Here is an 18,535-nt window from a genome sequence, read left to right on the forward strand (position 1 = left end):
AAGATATAAAGAAATTAAAAAATAATAGCATAGTGTGCTTATTATGTTTAAATTATCAAGCACAAATATTATTTTTATTTACAATAGAAAAATATTTTATTTTATTAAATCTTATTTGCCACCTAATTACCATTTACTTGTGAAATATACCGATGAGTGGTTTTTTTTCCTTATTTTAAACTGTAGCTGAATGTGTTCTAGCTATTATATGAGTAATTGGAATGAAAATAATACTTTCTATAATGCTTTATACTGAGAATGCTTTAAGACACTTCATAAAGTAAACATTGGTAATGATTTATGTTCTTGAATAATGTTATGATCTATAACTTAGTCAACTATTTTAATTCTTGAGAGCTAAATGCAGATTCCAAAGTTTTAAATTTAATTTTTATAGGGAAGATTTTTCAAAATGTTATTTACTAAAAGACCATGTCTCTTGTGATCTTTATTTATATTCCTTCAGCCATATTGCCAGATTGTCTTTATCTCATCATTTAATCTGTCTTGCTGGGATGAACATAGCCAATTTATATCCCATCCCAATAGGATATGGCTTCATTTTTTTCATTTTTCATGACATCTAGACATACTTGTTTTTCTTTTTTGTCTCTAGTCACTGGGATACAAAAAGTAACAACTTTGGTTTCCTAAGAAAATGAATGAGAAAAAAGGATAGCTACTGTATTGCATTCTGTAAAGGAAAATTGTACAGTCCTTTCGTTTCCTTGTATTTATATCACATTTTTAAATATTAGGACAAAAAGTTTTCTTTTATTTAATAAGATTAACTAGAATTGGTATCACTAGACATATTTTGGAAAATGCAAATTCTGATGCAATTTTTTTAAAAAAATCAAAGCGAGTTTTTCTCAATCTTGTATTCTCATCAGGTGTGATATAGCTCAATTGTACGGAAAATTAGTTTGTAAGAGTAAGAAAACATCCCATATGTCACAAAATCCAAAACTCATATATCTGTTCCAAAACTGATCTCTAACAAAATTTTACTCCTTAGCATTTATTTTCTTTTCCTGAGTTTCCCTGTGTATCCCTGAGTATAACTGATATTGAATTCATAAAAGACACACAAAGTGTATACAAGATCAGTGCTACAAACCTTAAAAAGTAGGTGATAACAATAGGACATTCTCTCCATAACATGCTCAATCTCTAACTGCAGGAACATTCAACTCTTATTGGCTATCTTGGGTGTGTTGCTTGATCCTAAGTGCTTCAGAATGTTCCCTACTCTATGTTAAGAAAATAATTTCTACTTTCAATAGTTTATAGCACTTTTGAAATCTACTTAAGGATTTCTTTAGTGGTATTTTATATTTTATAAAATTATATACTGGCATATGCAATGAAATTCATTGTAATGTATATAATTACATATATTACATTAAGTCAATAAGTAATTTATAGGAAAATAAATCCTAATTTATACAGAAATAAAATTAAATAAAAGCACAACTTACTTTTGTAAACTCAAGTTTAAGGTTAATCATTCTTTACCCTAAATTTAATTAAAACCTAAGTTCATCAACTTCTCTTCATTTATTTGATTATTTATTTATTTATTTATTTAGCAGTAAGGGGACTTGAACTCAGAGCCTACACCTTGAACCATTCCATCAGCATTTTTGCAGTGATGGATTTTTTTTTTTAGATCAGGTCTTGCAAAATTATTGCCTAGGCTGGCATCAAACCATGATTCTCCTGATCTCTACCTCCTGAGTAGATAAGATTACAGGCATGAACCACTTGCGCCAGCTATTTTTAATGTATAAAGTAAAAATATAAGTACAATACCTAAGAATGTTACTTTACATCTGTGTGGTTGAATTTTAGTCAGAGGTCAAATAAGAAAATTACCTAACAAGGCTTGGTGGCACAGTCAGGGAGGGTAATAATGAAAAGAAAATGGTTGGAAATGCCACTCAACTTAAGTAGTGAAAGCACAAAGAAAAGCAAAAAGAGAAGTGGAAAGTAAGGGGAGGGCATTCAGAAAATGGAACCTCCAATGTTTCCTACTTGAGACAAATGAGCACATGAGGTCTTTAGAGAACCTAGAGGCAAAGGTTCAGGATCAGCCAGACCAGCAGCATCTGCAACATCCCCAATGGCCCTGTCCTTTGCTTTACTAATGGCCCTGGTGGTGCTCAGATGCAAGTCAGAGTGTTCCCTGGACTGTGACCTGCCTCAAACTCATACCCTTGGTAGCAGGAGGGCTTTGATACTCCTGGGACAAATGAGGAGAATCTCTCCTTTCTCCTGCATGAAGGATAGAAATGACTTTGGACTTCCCCAGAAGGAGTTTGTTGGAAAGCAGGACAAGAAGATTCAAGCTATCTCTGTCCTCCATGAGATGACCAAGCAGATCTACAACCTCTTCAGCACAAAGGACTCCTCTGCTGCTTGGGCAAAGACCCTTCTGCACAAATTCTGCACTGGCCTTTCTCAACAGCTGAAAGACCTGGAAGCCTGTCTGACACACGAGGTGGGGGAGGAAGAACCTTCCCTGATACATGAGAACTCCACACTGGCTGTGAAGAAATACTTCCAAAGGATAGCTCTCTACCTGAAAGGGAAGAAATACAGTCCTTGTGCCTGGGAGGTTGTCAGATCAGAAATCATGAGAGCCTTCTCTTTATCAACAAACTTGCAAGAAAGATTAAGGAATGAGGAATGAGACTGGACACAACAGGGAAATGACTCCGAGTGATTAATGCACTGTATCTAAATTCCACAACTACTCACATTTCAAAGACTATAATTTCTGTGGTAATTGTGACATTAATTCAATGAACTTGTCAGATGTTTTCAAATGTGTTAACTAATGTTCAACTCTACTGACACTAGTCCCTTACAGAGGACCATGCAGATGTATTTATTTACCAATCAAATACTTATTTAAATATGTATTTAAATGAGATTTAAATTATTTTGACATTATAATATTATTTGCACTTTTACATTGTGGTTAATATAGCAAAATTTGTTCTTTATAAATAGTCCCTTTCTTATTTTGCTTTGTTCATTAAACTTTTACTATCAAAATTTCTTGTGTGTGTTTATGCTTAAAAAAGAAACTCCAAACTTTATTGCACAACCTTATAAAAAGTGGAAGGTGGAATTCCTTTATCCATTATTATTATGTTGAAATTATAAAGAAAAACTGACGTTCTCACATGTTGGGAATGTAATTCAGTAGAAGAGTTCTTACTTAACCATCTTGAGGCCCTTGGTAGGATATCCAACACTTCAAAATATTCTCTAAAACAGGTTGAATGTTGACCTCAGGCTATAGAGCTGAACCTAATGCAGATCTTTCTTTCTTGTATCTTTGATTTTCAAAGGTAAAGAAACCTAAAAATATCTATCATACTTAGTTAATATCAGCTGTTAACTTGTTCAACAGAAAGAAGGAGAACCCCACAAAAAGCTTTCAGTAAAATGCAGATTGTGGCATTTGAGGACTCAAAAATGAAAGCAAAAATATCCTCTATGAGTGGATTGTAGAGCTTTATGTGTGAAATTTTTAGTTGGATTGTGAGTTTGCAGTTTATAAGGAATAAAGTTGCTAGAGCATCAAACAGAGTGATTAGAGTCCAGATGTGGAGGTAGATATGTGGGAAGAGATTGTAGAGGGAGAAAGAGACTTAACTTGGTTCTGAGGACCAACTGTCTTTAAAAGGAGGGGAGAGAAGGGCCACAAAGCAAACAGGTAAAGATCCTCACATTAGAAGAATATCAAGAGAGAAGGGTGGAAAAGTGTAATTAAGAAAATAAACTCCTTAGAAATGGAACCAGTGAATTCAGGGAAGGTGTGGATTGAACCTGCCCACTATACTGGGAAAATAGATTGCAGTGGCAACATTAGGTAGAATTAATCACTGAAAATCATACTGTAGTAGCTGGAAATAAGAGAAGTGGAGAAAGAAATAGCATGGAATTCAGAGGGCCATGAAGATTATTTTTTCTGTAAATAATTTTCCCTTCTTTGAAATTTATTTTTCTGAATAGATTAGTAGAAATTAAAGTAGTGACAAATAATGTTTTCAGTGTATTTATCTGAAACATAGTATACTTAATTGCAATAATTTATTGTTTTAAATAATACTACTTTGAATATCAGTGATCCACTTAATTTTTGTTAATTTGTTAGGCAGAAATTGAAAACTGAATCATTCTTTATAAAATATCAATACAATTGATGATGTAATTAGTCCTAGATTTATTTGCTTTATTAATTAACATGTATCATTGTCATATTGGTATACTAGACTAGCTCTATAAGGCAGTTCACTTGTGGTATAGCTGGACATGGCAAGAATTCTGTATTATTCCTTGTAATTTTCCTGGGTTTGTGAATATTAAAATCTCATGCAGATCCCCAAATAGCAAATTTCCATGGACATAAGTGGGTGATTTGATCTAAGAATCTGTTTCTTAATACTTTTAAAAGTCAATAAAAAAGCCATAACCAGATGAAAATGCAACAGGAACCATGGAAATTCAGAGAGCAAAGGAGATCTGTGTATAATTCCAAAATAAGTGAGATACAGAAATTATAACCAAAATCCAGAATACAAAACTAATAAAATCATTAATACATAAGCATGAGAATTTTGACATTGTGTGATAACAAGCAACCCACTAAATCATCTAAGCCTCTGTTTTCTCAATAAATAAAATGGTACAAAATGTTTATACAGTTGTTGTGAATAGTAAATGAACACATGTATTTTAAAGCACTTAACATAGTATATTTGCAGAGTAATATTCAAAATATAGAAAAGTATTTCCAATTTTTCTTCACTTAGCACCAGAAAATCATTTGACCTTGGTAAAATTCTTAGAATCTGTATACTATTTCTCAATAACTGACCTCCACAGGAGGTGGCCTAAAAAAAAAAAAAAAGAATTCGGTCACGAATTCTAATGTGGGGGAAAATTTGTCCTTCTTCATTTTAACGAAGTGTCCTATTTGTATTCAGAAAAGAAATGGTGGCTTTGAAAATATCTAGAAGGGTGGGGAAAACAAAACATGATAGTTAAAGAAAAAGGAATTCTGAGAAGAGTTCTGTAGAAGACTGAAGAATAGACGCCCTGCTCATGGAGGATAAATGTGAATGTATGCTCAGTCAGGAAATGGCAGCTTACAGAAATATCTGGAAAAGAAGTTAGTCTCCTCTACTGAATTGAATATGTGTAGTGTTCTTTTACCAATTCTGATGTGACACATTTCTGGAACACATACTTTCATTATGGAATCACAGGAAGCTTTTTCACTTTCTTCTAGTAATCCTTACATTGCTTTGCTCATTCACTCCTCCTTAATCTCACATATTCATACAGCTGTTTTCCCTGCCCTTGTGGCTTCTGGCCATCAATTTCCACTGAGGAGTACAATGTGACCAATTAAGTCAAAGTTGAGTGAAAGTTCCTATACTGCTATAGTCCTTTTCCTTTTGATGAATATTTTTAGAAATGAGGGAAGGTCCCTGTTACCTTAATGTAATAGTAGTGGTAGCTAAAATGAAATAGAAAGTAGAATCCATTTTACTCAGGGGACTCAGAGATTTATATAGGGCAGCAGCCACCTTTGCTCAACAAAGAAAAGATAGAGTCAAGTCAGGATCACAGGTTCTTTCTGTTCATGCAGAAACCTGTCTCTTCCACTGGCTTTGCTTACTTGTTTATTTTCAGAGCAGACACAAAAGCTTTTTCTAGTGGGGGAGGGGATCTGGCTCCAGTAATGGAAAAATATGTTTCTTTGGCTTTTTTATCTCACAAAGGAAAGCACTCCCACCTTCATGCTGGTCATTTCCTATTTGGACAGTGGACAGCTCTGGTGGGAGGGAAATTGCCAGAATATGCCTTTTGCCTCCAGTCTCCTCAGAGACTTAGAGTTCCTGACCCCTAACTTTTCTATGTCTGTAAATCACATGCAGGAACAGATAACCATTGCATCTGAGAGTAGAGTTGCAAGCAAAGTCAGGGAAATGTCCCATTTGATGGTGCCTTAACCCTTTCCTAAGAATAAATTGTCCATTTGACAAATTCCTTCACACATTCAGATCTTGTCCCTTGACCTCCCAATCAGGAGAAAATTCTGTCCATCATTTTCAATAAGAACATGGTTGTATCAGTGCCACCTTGACTGGGTTCTTAGGGAGAACACAAACATAAGAAAAAGAATTTCAGAGAATGCAAAAACTGTGAGCTGTGGCCCATGGGATATCTGTTTGGACAGAACTGGAAAGAATTAAAGTGATGCACACAACACTTAAAAAAGTGAATCAAGAGGTGAGGGTGAATTGTTCAGGTAGGAGGAATCACTTCAGTTGGGATCTTTGTCATTGCTAATTCCCATGTAAAAATGATATTTTGTCCTTTGCCTTCTTTCCTCTTCCACCACTTTGTGAAGGAAGTAGTTTATAAGCAGGACTATCTGGACTTGTTCAATAAAATTGACTGTCTCTGCTATTGCTTAACACCCTTCAATAATTAGGACTCTTTCTGCTCCTTCCTTACTACTTACTTTTTAAATGTAATTTTCTCTCTCTCTCTCTCTCTCTCTCTCTATATATATATATATATATATATATACATATATGTATATAATTTGTATATAATTATATACAAAATTGATGATTTAGCTCCATACTATCACCTTGTTCTGAAAATCTCTGTGGCCACATTTAGTATCAGAACCTGGATTTATTCACTTGCTGTATGTTCCACAGAATGGGGGAACAGAGAAGCAAGGCTGGAGGAACAAGGACTGGGGTGGCAATATGGGGATGGTAGGGACTGCCGTCTCTCCTTGCATTGCCATACAGAGCCTGACTTTACTCCACTCACCTGCAACACCCCATGTGCATCTAGTCCATCTAAGAAGCAGCACCAGGAATCAGGACTGTGCTCAAGAAGAGTTGGCCAGTGATCAAGATGCAGCACAAGGTGGAGATGGTCAAGTTTTCCAAGCTTTGAGGACAAGGATGCAAAAATGGGCACAACTGGACCTTTCCTGTATGTTGATTTCTGAATTTCAGGGGTCAATGTTCACTTACATGCAGTTGGGCACAAAAATAGAAAGCATAGAAGCCCCACCCACACTTCTAAACCTCATGACCAGCTAAAGACCTGGCATGCCCACCTGTGCCCCTATTTAGAGGCTTTAATGTTCTAATTCCACAAGAAAGGCACTACAATACATACAGGACTCTCACTTGTTCAAAAGATCAAAGTGCACATGCTGAAATAAGAAAACATTGAAGGAGCCAGCTTGAGAACAGGGCTTAACCAGAGGTTCTAAGAGGGTCTACTAGAGAAATGGCAGATCGTCAGAAACTGGAGCAGTGTCCATTGGGTGGATTGTTCCTTCACGTGGTAAGATATGAATTCTAGATTCAGAATCCTTCAGATTGTCTCCAATAAGAGCATGAAGGCCTGAACTGCTGCTAAGAGCACAGCATGTACCAACAAGACCTGTGCAACATCAATGACCCCAACTGAGTGATAGTGAAACACATAGCCACCAGAAAATTGAAAGATACAGGGATGCTCAAGAGGGAGAGCAAGTGTTCACTACACAGGGGAAACTCTTCCTAGAACCTGCGACACTTATGGAATCTCTTAAATTATGGTCAGATGCAAAAAAATACATGAAACTTGTGGCACATAGGGAGTTATGTATGTGTAGATGACTGGAAGGTATGAAAGGTGACTAGGAGGAGAAAACTCCTTTGATCTTTTCTCTTCCAGTAGCCAGTCACTTTCCAGCTTTAACGTTCATCATATTCAGACTTGCATTTCTTTTCCTTTTGTTTTAGTGTTCTGAGTTGCACTGGAAACCTTCTAGGAATATGGTCAAGAGAAAGAAAGAATAAATGATCCCTTAAAATTATTGAAAAACTGTTTTAGGGCCTTTTTCTTCTCATTTTAACATTGCTATTTTAATTCAAGTGTTAAGGTGGAAAATAAAAGTACTTCCCAAGCAGCATGACACTCTTTCCCTAGAAAAAGTTTAAGTGAAAAAATGTATAAAATTTTAAAGACTCCAATAAAAATAAAGAAAAAGGTGGGGAGGTGGGGTGGTGATGGAGGCAGTTTCCCAAGGTGCCAATGGCTCAAGGAGGCATAAATGGCATTGGAAGTTAGCCCAGGAAAATCTTTTAGGATATCCTATCTCGAAAAAAACCCATCACAAAAATAAAGGCGGGAAAAGGGGGCGCTGGTGGAATGGCTCAAGGTGTCAGTCCTGAGTTCAAACCTTAGTACGACAGAAAAAAAAAAGTGACCAGAAGTGCAGATTCATGAAAGAAATTTTAAAATGATCCCTGTAAATTATTCAAAGGTCCTGTTTTGGGACCTTTCTCTTCTCCTTTTTACTTTGTTATTTTAATTCTAAGGTTAAGATGGGAAAAACAAAAAAATGATTCCCAACAGCATGGCACTCCTTTGCCTAGAAAAATCTTAAGTCACATAATGTATAAAATCGAACTCCATCCTCCAATATTATCATAAAAGCGCAGAATCACTATATTTACCACCATATTTGATCTCAGGCACCACATCATGTCTGTGAGAGGAAGAAAGCTGACCCAAGGAGCTCACCTGAGCTGCCTCACCCTGGCCAGAGGGGAAGAGCCAGGACTGGGGGCGTGGCTCCAGTGACAGAGGCCTGACAAGCAAGAGCAAGGCTAAGCCATCCCCAGACTGGGAAAAAAAAAAAACAGGAAGTTAGTATCTCTGTAATGGAGAGGGAAAAGAAGAGACCCAGGAAAGAATGTCAGTTATTCCGTCCAAACTCTTCCCATTCTCACAAATAGTTTTGTTGGCAACTTTTATGCAACCAATGAACTTAAAAAATTATTTTAATATATCAAAGATGTTTATATTAAATCATCATATACAGTAATACAATACTATAACAATTACAATAATAGTTTATTGTATCGATTTTAATTAGTAACATTTAAACACCAGGAAGGTGCAAAGTTGTTAATTTCTTCAGCAGAAATAGACCAGTAACTCAGTCCTTCATCAACATATCTCATGACTAATGATGATACAATGATTCCTGGAACTTACTGTCTTTAACAAGTTATTGAATTTGTGTCCTCACATTAGTTTAGTTATGGATTTAAAACAAAATTCACTGGGACAGCAGCAAGAGTTCTTTTACCTTTCTCAGTAATTTTCTGCCTGGTTTTATGAATATCACAATCACATGTGGATCCAAAACTCACCAAATTACCACAGACATAAAGGCTGACACACTTCCCATACAAAATGAAAGGAGGAAACTGGATTGGCGAGACAAAGGAAAAGATTATTTGTAAAAGGTGGAATACCTACCTGAATACCTACCATCCATATTAAATTAGCAAAGACTTATTCTCATGATATCTAGAGATAAAGATGGTGGGAAAGGAAGTAAAATTTGAGACAAGTTCTTTAAATGAGACCACTCTTCATTTTCACATTTTTTATTACTTTTTTGGAGGGGCAGTACTGGTGTCAGCACTTGCTAGGCAGGTGCTCTACCACTTGAGCCACTTCTCCACCCCACTCTTCATTTTACACTATTTTTGCTAATGTATTTTAAGGGGTAAAGCAACAAATATGCTTTATGCAAGCATATTATTTAAAAATTCCATTCCAACTTCAATGGAGGTTAATATCACAATTTAACCTCATGGAAGATGTCATTAAGTAAAGTTTATAGCATCACTCACTCTTAGAAAGAAGCATTTTAGTTGGTTCACAAATTCATAGGGTCAAGGTCAAAAAAACAGCAAAGAATATAGTGAAGAGGACTTGTATCATATTGTAAAATTCAAGTTGTGCCCTTACTACCTGAAGGGAAGGGAAGAGCATCACCAGGTAACTCTTTATAGGTCCTTGAGGATCAAGAAAACAAAAGTGGAGAGTCAGAGTCCCACTGGGTATCAGACCCTCTCATCCTCATATTGTAAATATTAAAAATACAAACTTGAAAAATTGTTCCAGTGAAAAATGGTTTTCTGTTCCAAATTTTGCTGCAAAATCTTCAATGATAAACTTTCTTGAAGGACCATGAAGAATTTCACAGTACAAGTAGATCTATTGTCCTCTCAAATCATATTTGTACTACATATTCCTCTTGTATTTCCACCATTATTAAAATGATGATTCCTTTCATGAACATAAACTAAGTTCCTAAACTGATGGACACCTGGCTAAACTGCTAGGAGTTATGACTGAGCAAAACCAATTTCCTGAAGAGGTAGACCTCAGAGTAAATAGATCAGGTATTCATGATAATATGTTTGGCTATATGTCTGGTAGATAGAATGACAAGCATATACATGCATAAAGAAGAATAACCATTGGGACCAAATGCTCAAATCCATTGATTTTAAACTTAAAGGCCCATGATACTTAATACATACCAAGTTTTCAAAATCAAACTGAAATGGAATGGATTATCCCATAGAAATAGATGGGCATAGAGGAAGGAAATGATCCTTCCTCATTACTATGTGTCTGAGGAGATCCCAAAGAATCCAACGATAAGAGCACTCATGAAATGAAGGGTAAGGTCTACATGAATACCTTCCAGTAGGAAGAGAAAATCTGAGAAACAGCTGCTATATAATTACTCTTGAATGATTACACTGGGTAAAAATAAGATTTTTACTGAGTTATTAAAGAGTTTATTTGTAATGGTATTCCCATACCAGTTGGGGACTTGGTTCTAGTGTTAGACACCTATCTAGAAGGCATGAGGCCCTTGGTTGAAATACCACAACCATAAGAAATAATATATTCCCATATCAAATATTATAAAAGAGGGAATCTAAAGGGTTCAGGCCCCCTAATTTCCTACACAATATCTGCCCAGTTATGAACTTAAGATAAAGACTGCTTCTTTTTTTGATAACTATCTACTTTGTTTGGAACCTATGGTATTCCTTTGAGTAAGTTATACTTAAATGCAAATATGCAAAGAAAGATTCAAATTGATCACATTGCATGAATTACATGTTATCACTGGCCATAATATCACTTCCAAAGTGCGAATTTTTTTTCTTAGGAATTGCACAAATCTGAGAAGACATGATAGTTCATGGTATTCCAAAGCTCAATCTTATCCAACAAAATTTTGTTCCTTATGATTCCTTCTTCCTGTTCCATTGGCATCTGAGTCACAAGAGCAACACTGACATTGACTTCATAGAAGACAGACAAAATATTTGCAAGATTAGAACATGGTGAGTAGATGGGTTAGGGGAGAAATTTTCTCATTTGTTTGATCTCCAAGTCATATTCTCCTTTGATTAACATGGCTATCATTGGCCATCTTGTTGACTTTGCTGATATTTGAGACTCTAAGCTTTTGAATATGTTAGGTTTTCAGAATTAAAGAAAATAGTTCATATTTTACTGTATAAATCTATTGGATATACACCTTACAGACAAAACCACCAAGAAGAGGCAAAATTTTGACCCCTCCACACCTCCAGCCTGTGCAGAGCATCTCCACTTCATGTTAAACGGAGAAACCAGGAAGGCCCCTGGACCACTGCCAGATGCCAGTGCCCAGAAGGTTTGGGAAGACACAGACCACAAGATGAGCTAAGCAGTACATGGTACTCCCAGAGACAACCCTGGGCCAGATCAGCATAGCCCCCTGGAAAGACCGACTCCCACCCAGGGGAAAAAAAGAGAAACTGAGTAATAAGCAATAAGAACAATAAAGACATGTAGCAAAGAGGGTGGGCCACCCTGAACGCCAAAAAGGGGAGGATGGAAATCCCTCCCAGAACTGTAAATAAACAAGCCAGGCCAGAGAAAGCAGGAGCAGCAGCACACGCCCAGCAAACAGGAGTGGGAAAGCTTGTAAAAGTGGCAGTGGGAGGAAAACTCCACAGGAGAAGGGGAAGACCCACTTACCACGTGAGCTGTAAATAAACACACAGGCCTGAGAAAATGGGTGCACTGTCACCTCCCCCAGTGTGCTTGGAAAGGGGAAAGCTTGTAGCAGCAGCTCGCGTAGAGGTGAACTCTGAGTTAACAAAGCCTGCAGGGCCAGGTGAGTGCTAATCTCACTCCTGAGATCTGCATAAATAATGCCTTCAGCAACAGCAAGCTGACAGGAGCAGGCAGGTGAGCCACAGCCCCAGATAGCCATTCACAGAACTGTTTCCAGACTCTTTTTTTTTTTTCTTTTCACTGTCCCTACCTTTGATGAGACAACAGCCGAACTACACCTGCATGCTGAAAAACTTACTGAAACTGTATTACATTTGAACTTGGGACATTTTGTGGGTTTTTTGTTTTGTTTTGTTTTGTGCGGTTTTTGGTTCATTTTAATTTTCCCTTTGATAAGACAACTACAGAACAACATCTGAGTACCATCTCCAGGACTGGAGGCTGAGGGACGAACACCAAAATTGCATTTGAACTTGGAGATTTTTTTAGTTTTTACTTAATATTTTTATTTTTATTTATATATATATTTCATTTAGTTATTTTTTTATATATTTTTAAATTTTTTTTCAATCCTCTATCTGTCTCTCTAATGCCTTTTCAGCTTATGGTTGAATAGTACACTGTCTCTCCCTGTTTACATCTTTGAAACTTTTTTTGTTTGTTTCTTTATTTTGTTTCTTTTACTTTTTTATTTGTTTTTCCTTTTCATTTAACTTCTTTGCTTTCCATCTCCTCTGACCCTTCCATTCTAAATATCACTAGTGCTATTATTACAAGCCAGAAAATACTTAATTGCACACAGTACAGGGACAATAACAACATCAAGGGCAATGACGGGAAGACAGAAAAAATGGAAACCAGCTTCCCCACAGCAAAAAATTAGTACAGGAACCAGAGAGAAATGAAGAAAATAGATACTCAGATCAAGACTCCAACAAAATCAAGATAAACTATGCCAAAGGACCCAATGAAGCCCACAAGAATAATTTAAAAGAAGACATACTATAGGTACTCAATGAGAATTTTATAGAATGATATTGGATATGGTCAACCAAAATGTACAGGAGACACTTAAGAAATTCCAAGACAACAAAAATAGAGAATTTGAAAAAGCAAAAGAAGAAATACAGGAAACCATAGAGGCACTGTATAAACACCAAAGTGAAACAAAGAACACGATTAATAAAGAGATAAATGAACTCAGGACACAAAGTAGATTGCTTTTGGTGATACAGTCATTTTCAGAGTATTAAATCTGCCAATTCATTAACAAGGGAGGTATTTTCACCTTCTAGTGTTTTCTTTGGTGTCTTTTATTTTCTTCACAGACCCTTTTCACCTTCCCAGTTACCTTTACTTCTGTGTAGTTTTTAGGCTATTATGAATGGGATGGCTTTCCCAGTTTCTTTCTTAACATGTTCATTGCTGGTACATTGAAAATCTGCTGCTTTTGTATCATGTTATTTTGGTGAATGACTTTATCATATCTAAGGATTTTCTGGTAGAGTACTTAGGGTATTTTAATATAGGATCATATTGTCTGAAAATTTTTGCGACCTTTGTGCCATTCATTCCTGATTCTCGGAGAAATGCTCTCAATTTTCCACATTCAGTTTAATGTCATATTTGTCATGTATGGCCTTGAATTTTTTATTCTATTCCTAGTTTCTTCAGGGAATTTATCATGAGGGGATGTTGTCTTCCACTGGGGCTTTTTCTGCATCCACTGAGATGTTCATGTAATTTTGGTCCTTGATTTTGTTTATTAATTTCTATATGCTGAATCATGGTTGCATCCTTGAAATGAAACTTCTTGATCATGGTGCATGATCTTTTTAATGTGTCATAGAATGTGTTTGCAGGTATTTTTTGAGAATTCTTTCACCCATTCTCATAAAGGAAATTGGTCTGAAACTTACTCTTCTTCTTTTGGTGTCAGAGCAATTATGGCTTCATAGAATGAGTTCAGTAGCATTTCTTCCCTTTCTATTTTATGCACTAAAGCATTGGTGTTTTACTGTAAAGGTGTGTTTGAATTCAGCAATGAATCTATACACTCCTAGGATTTTCTTTGTTGGGAGATTGTTTATTACAGCTTCAATCTCATTGCTTATTTTAGATCTGTTTAAATGGTTTATAGCCTCTTGAAATCTATGTATATGACTGATTATTGTGATATTTGTAATTATCCCTTTATGAACCTACAATACCTTCAAGGCTTGCCTAAGCCAACCTAAACATGAGACTTGAAACTTTATAAACCAAGAAAGAGACCTTACTGGAAAACTTCGTGACATTGGGTTTGGCAATAAACTCTTCAATATGACACAAATACACACAGAAATCTAAGGACAAAATAGATATAATGGACTACATCAAAATTAAAAATTTTTTGAACCAAAACCACAATCAAAAAACTAAAAGGACAACATCCAGAATGCAAGAAAATATTTGCATATCATATACCTGATATAGGTGTAATATCCAAAATATATATGGGCTCCTACCATTAAACAATCAAAAATAAATAACTCAATAAAAAGGGGCAAAGAAAAGGCATTTCTTCAAATAAGACGTTAATTGAAGATGAGCATATTACTCTTTGAATCTTTGTATCTTCCCCAAATTCCTATGAGACAATCGATATCCACATTGTGGTTATATTTGGAGGTGGGCTTTTAGAAACTGATAAAGTCATAGGACCAACCCTCATGAATGATATTAGTGCCCTTTTAAAGCATCCCTAGTGATCAATATCCCTTACTCCCACGTAAGGATATAAGCTACCATTTATTCAGCTAGGTAATAAGTCCTGACTAAATACCAAGTCTGTCAGCACCTTGACCCTCCCAGTCGACAGAATTGTAATATTAATTTATGTTATTTATCAATTTCACACTTCATGATATTTTGTTATAGCACTGCAAATGGACTAAGATATATGTGATGCTGACATGTTCAACGTTGCCAACCATTAGCAGATGTAAATCAAAATCACAATGAGATATCACCTCATATCTACCAGGAAGTGTACTATCAATAAATCAAAACAGCAAGTGTTGGCAAAGGTATAGGTTTGGACCACTTGTGCAAATGTTGGCGAGAATGTGTAGTGGTGCAGCCCATCCACAAAAACAAATGATATGATGTTCCTCAAGAAAAAAAGTAGAATTTCCATACTCAGCACTTTTAATTCTGGGTATGGATCTAAAGAATTAAAAGCAATACTTGATGATGTATTTTTACACTTACATTCATAATAAAAGTGCTTATAATAGTCAAAAGTTAAAAGTAGCTCAAGTGTGCACCAATGGATAAATGAACATGAAAAACCTGACTTATATTTTATGGGCTATTATTCAGTCTTATGTGTATTCCATATTATAAAGAATGGAATATTTTCTCAGCCTTATAAAATAGAATATTATTTTGTCTTATGCTGTTATTCACCAAAATGTAATGTAGGCAAGTAATGGAATATTATTAATCATTATTCATACAGAAACTACAATATCATTAAACCCTGCAGACATTATGCCGAGGGATACAAGTCAGTCACACAAAGACAAACAACATATTCTTCCACTTATGTGAAGTAGCTAAATAAGGTAGAATAATGGGTGATACAGATAGGCCAAAATGGTAAATTGATATTTAATGCATGCAAAGTTTTAATTTTGCAAAATGAAAAAGGTCTGGGAATTAGTGGAATAACAGAATGAATATATTGTGTTATTCAGTTTTCTGTCATATGACAACCTGAAAGTGGAAAGGGTTTGGAGGTTTCAGTCCATTATTGGCTGGATTCATTATTTTGGGTCTGGGAAAAACAGAGCATCATGATAGCAGAAGCAATTGTTGGAGGAGGTTGTACATTTCCTCATGACAAGATGTACTCCTCATTATTATGGCACCAGGGACATTCATCATCCAACTAGGACTTACCTCCTGTTAGTCCATTCAGCTGTGAATTCATCAGTAACTCATAGATGAAGTTAGAACCCTCATGATCCAATCATCTTTCAAGAGCCAACCTCGGAAAACTGTTTCATTGAGGACCAAGGATTCTACACATGAAATTTCACAGGACATTTCAGGTATAAACCATACCATATAATTAATTAACACTATTGAACTGTGTATCTTAAATGTTAAATCAATAGATTTTATGTAAGGTATATCATCATATTTATTAATTTTTGTTTTCAACAGACATATGATGTTTATACTTCTTTATGGGATATAGTATTGTAATTTGGCTTGTGTAAACAACCTTTAATTATCAAATCATTGATTGAGGAATTTGAGACACTTTTTTTAAAGCTTATGATTGATAATAGGGCTGGAGACATGGCTCAACTGGTAGAGCACCTGCTTTGCAAGCTCAAAGTCCTGAGTTCATATCCCAGTACCACTAAAAAAATAAGAGGTTATTATTAAAAACTAAGAATTTATTCCTACTGTTTTGTTGTTCTATTGTTTAAAAATACTGTGTCCCATTTTTAATCTCTTATTGTGCATATTGGTTGTCTGGTATTTTACTTAAGTAGGGGTTGGTTATTTTCTGTTTTTTCATTTGTGTGTCTTCTTTACTAGTGACTCTTATCCTTTTATGTGCTTTCATGATGGTAGTTATCATCCTTTTATTTCCAGATGCAGGATTCCTTTAAGTATTTGTTGTAGTTCAGGTTGAGTGGTGGTGAATTCCCTCCATTTGTATTTGTCTTGGAAAGTATTTCTCCTTCATTTCTGAATGGTAGCTTTTCTGGGTATAATGCTGTTGGTTGGCAGGTATTGTTTCTGTCAGAATTTTTCATATGTCATCCCCTTCCCTCATGGCTCATACAGTTTCCACTGAGAAATCTGCTTTCAGTCTAATGGTGTTCCCTTAAATGTGCCTTGGTCCTGTTTTGTTACTCGGGGCTTTCCAATCTCTCTCTTCATGTAGAAGTTCTGGCAACTCAAGTATAATATGCTTTAAACCAGATGTCTACATTTTCCCCAAGGTTATGGATGTTTTAGCTATTATTTCTTTTAATAGGTTTTTAAACTTCCCTTCCTTTGGTCTTATGGAATGCCCATAATTCAAACTTTTTGTTTAATAGTTTCAAAACCTTTCTTCATTTTCTTCCTTTCTGAATCTTTCCTTCCTTTGATCCTTCTTTCCTTTCTTTATTCCTTTTTTGACTTCCTTTCTTTCTTCCTACCTTTTCTTTTTTTTCACCTCATTGGGATATTTCAAATGACTTGCCTTCAAGTTCAGAAATTCTTTTTTTTTTTCAGCTTTAACTAGTCAATATATACTTATTTGATTTACTGAGCTTTTCTACCCCAAGATTTCTGTTTCATTCATTTTGATACTCATCTCTTTTCTGAATTTCTCATTTAATTTTCAGTTCTAAGATTTCTGCTGTGCTCTTTTTCATACTCTCTAATTGATGAATTTCTCACTCATATCATGAATTGCCTTCTTTTTTTGTGGTACTGGGGCTTGAATTCAGGGCCTTCACCTTGAGTCACTCCACCAGTCCTGTTTTTCTGAAGAGTTTTACAAGATAAGGTCTTGCTGCACTATTTGCCCAGGCTGGCTTTGAATCATGATCCTCCTTATCTCTGCCTCCCGAATAGCTAGGATTACAGGCATGAGCCACCTGTGCCTGGCATGAATTGCCTCTTTATTTTATTTGTGGTCTCATTGTATTCTCTGATACCTCATTGTGTTTCCTTTGAACATTGCTTTCAAAATTGTTTTTCAGAAATTTCATTAATTTCCTTTTCTTCTGCAGAAGTCCATCAGAATTTTCACTTTCATGTCACCAAAGCACACTGAAAAGGAAGTCTACTTTTTAAAAAAAATACCTCCAGGAATTATTCATTCAAAAACTTCTAGTAAGAGATAATTTTTCTTAATTTCTCTATACCATTTAACTGAAGTAAAACAAGCATTAGTAATTATTGTTTATCTCCTTCACACTACTACTGAGAGCTCCAAACATCAGGAACAGCTTTCCTTAGTCACATTTATTTCTTGAAATAATTGCCATGATCTGACATTTACTCAATTTACAGATCCATGATATCAACAAATATTACCATTGTGTCTTTACTTCGTTTACAAAAAAAGTTGATAAGTTTGTTTTATAATAAGAAACATAAGAAGCTTTGGTGATATGAGTCATATTAATAAACTAGATGCACAGTGAATAATATGTAACTATAAATATTTTATTAATTAAAATGGAATATAAAGATGAACATGTTCTTACGTGCATAACATAGACATGTTATAAATATAACACAGAAAAAGGAGTGGAAATAATAAATTATTAAATAAATAAAATCAGTCACATTATCTGTCAGTTACTGGTGACCCTTGAAATGAACATTTTTGACATATACTAGCTTAATATTATTAAAGTACTTAATAACAGCATTTGCTAAATTTAAGTCCATGAAATGTGACTAAAGCAGAAATTAGAGTCTATAAAATCACCAAAAGTACATGTGCAAGACTGAGCTGTCAGAATTGTGAAGGAGAATCTTT

General features: G+C 35.3%; 1 protein-coding gene across 1 annotated transcript; it reads left to right on the forward strand.

Annotated features, from left to right (window-relative positions):
• Positions 1-2,125: 2,125 nt before the first annotated feature.
• On the forward strand, positions 2,126-2,695 carry LOC109688957 (interferon alpha-21-like). The gene has a single exon (XM_020167613.1). The coding sequence runs from the start codon at positions 2,126-2,128 to the stop codon at positions 2,693-2,695; it is 570 nt and encodes a 189-aa protein (XP_020023202.1).
• Positions 2,696-18,535: the final 15,840 nt, after the last annotated feature.

This window comes from Castor canadensis, chromosome 13 (genome assembly GCF_047511655.1).
Source record: "Castor canadensis chromosome 13, mCasCan1.hap1v2, whole genome shotgun sequence".
NCBI lineage: Eukaryota > Metazoa > Chordata > Mammalia > Rodentia > Castoridae > Castor > Castor canadensis.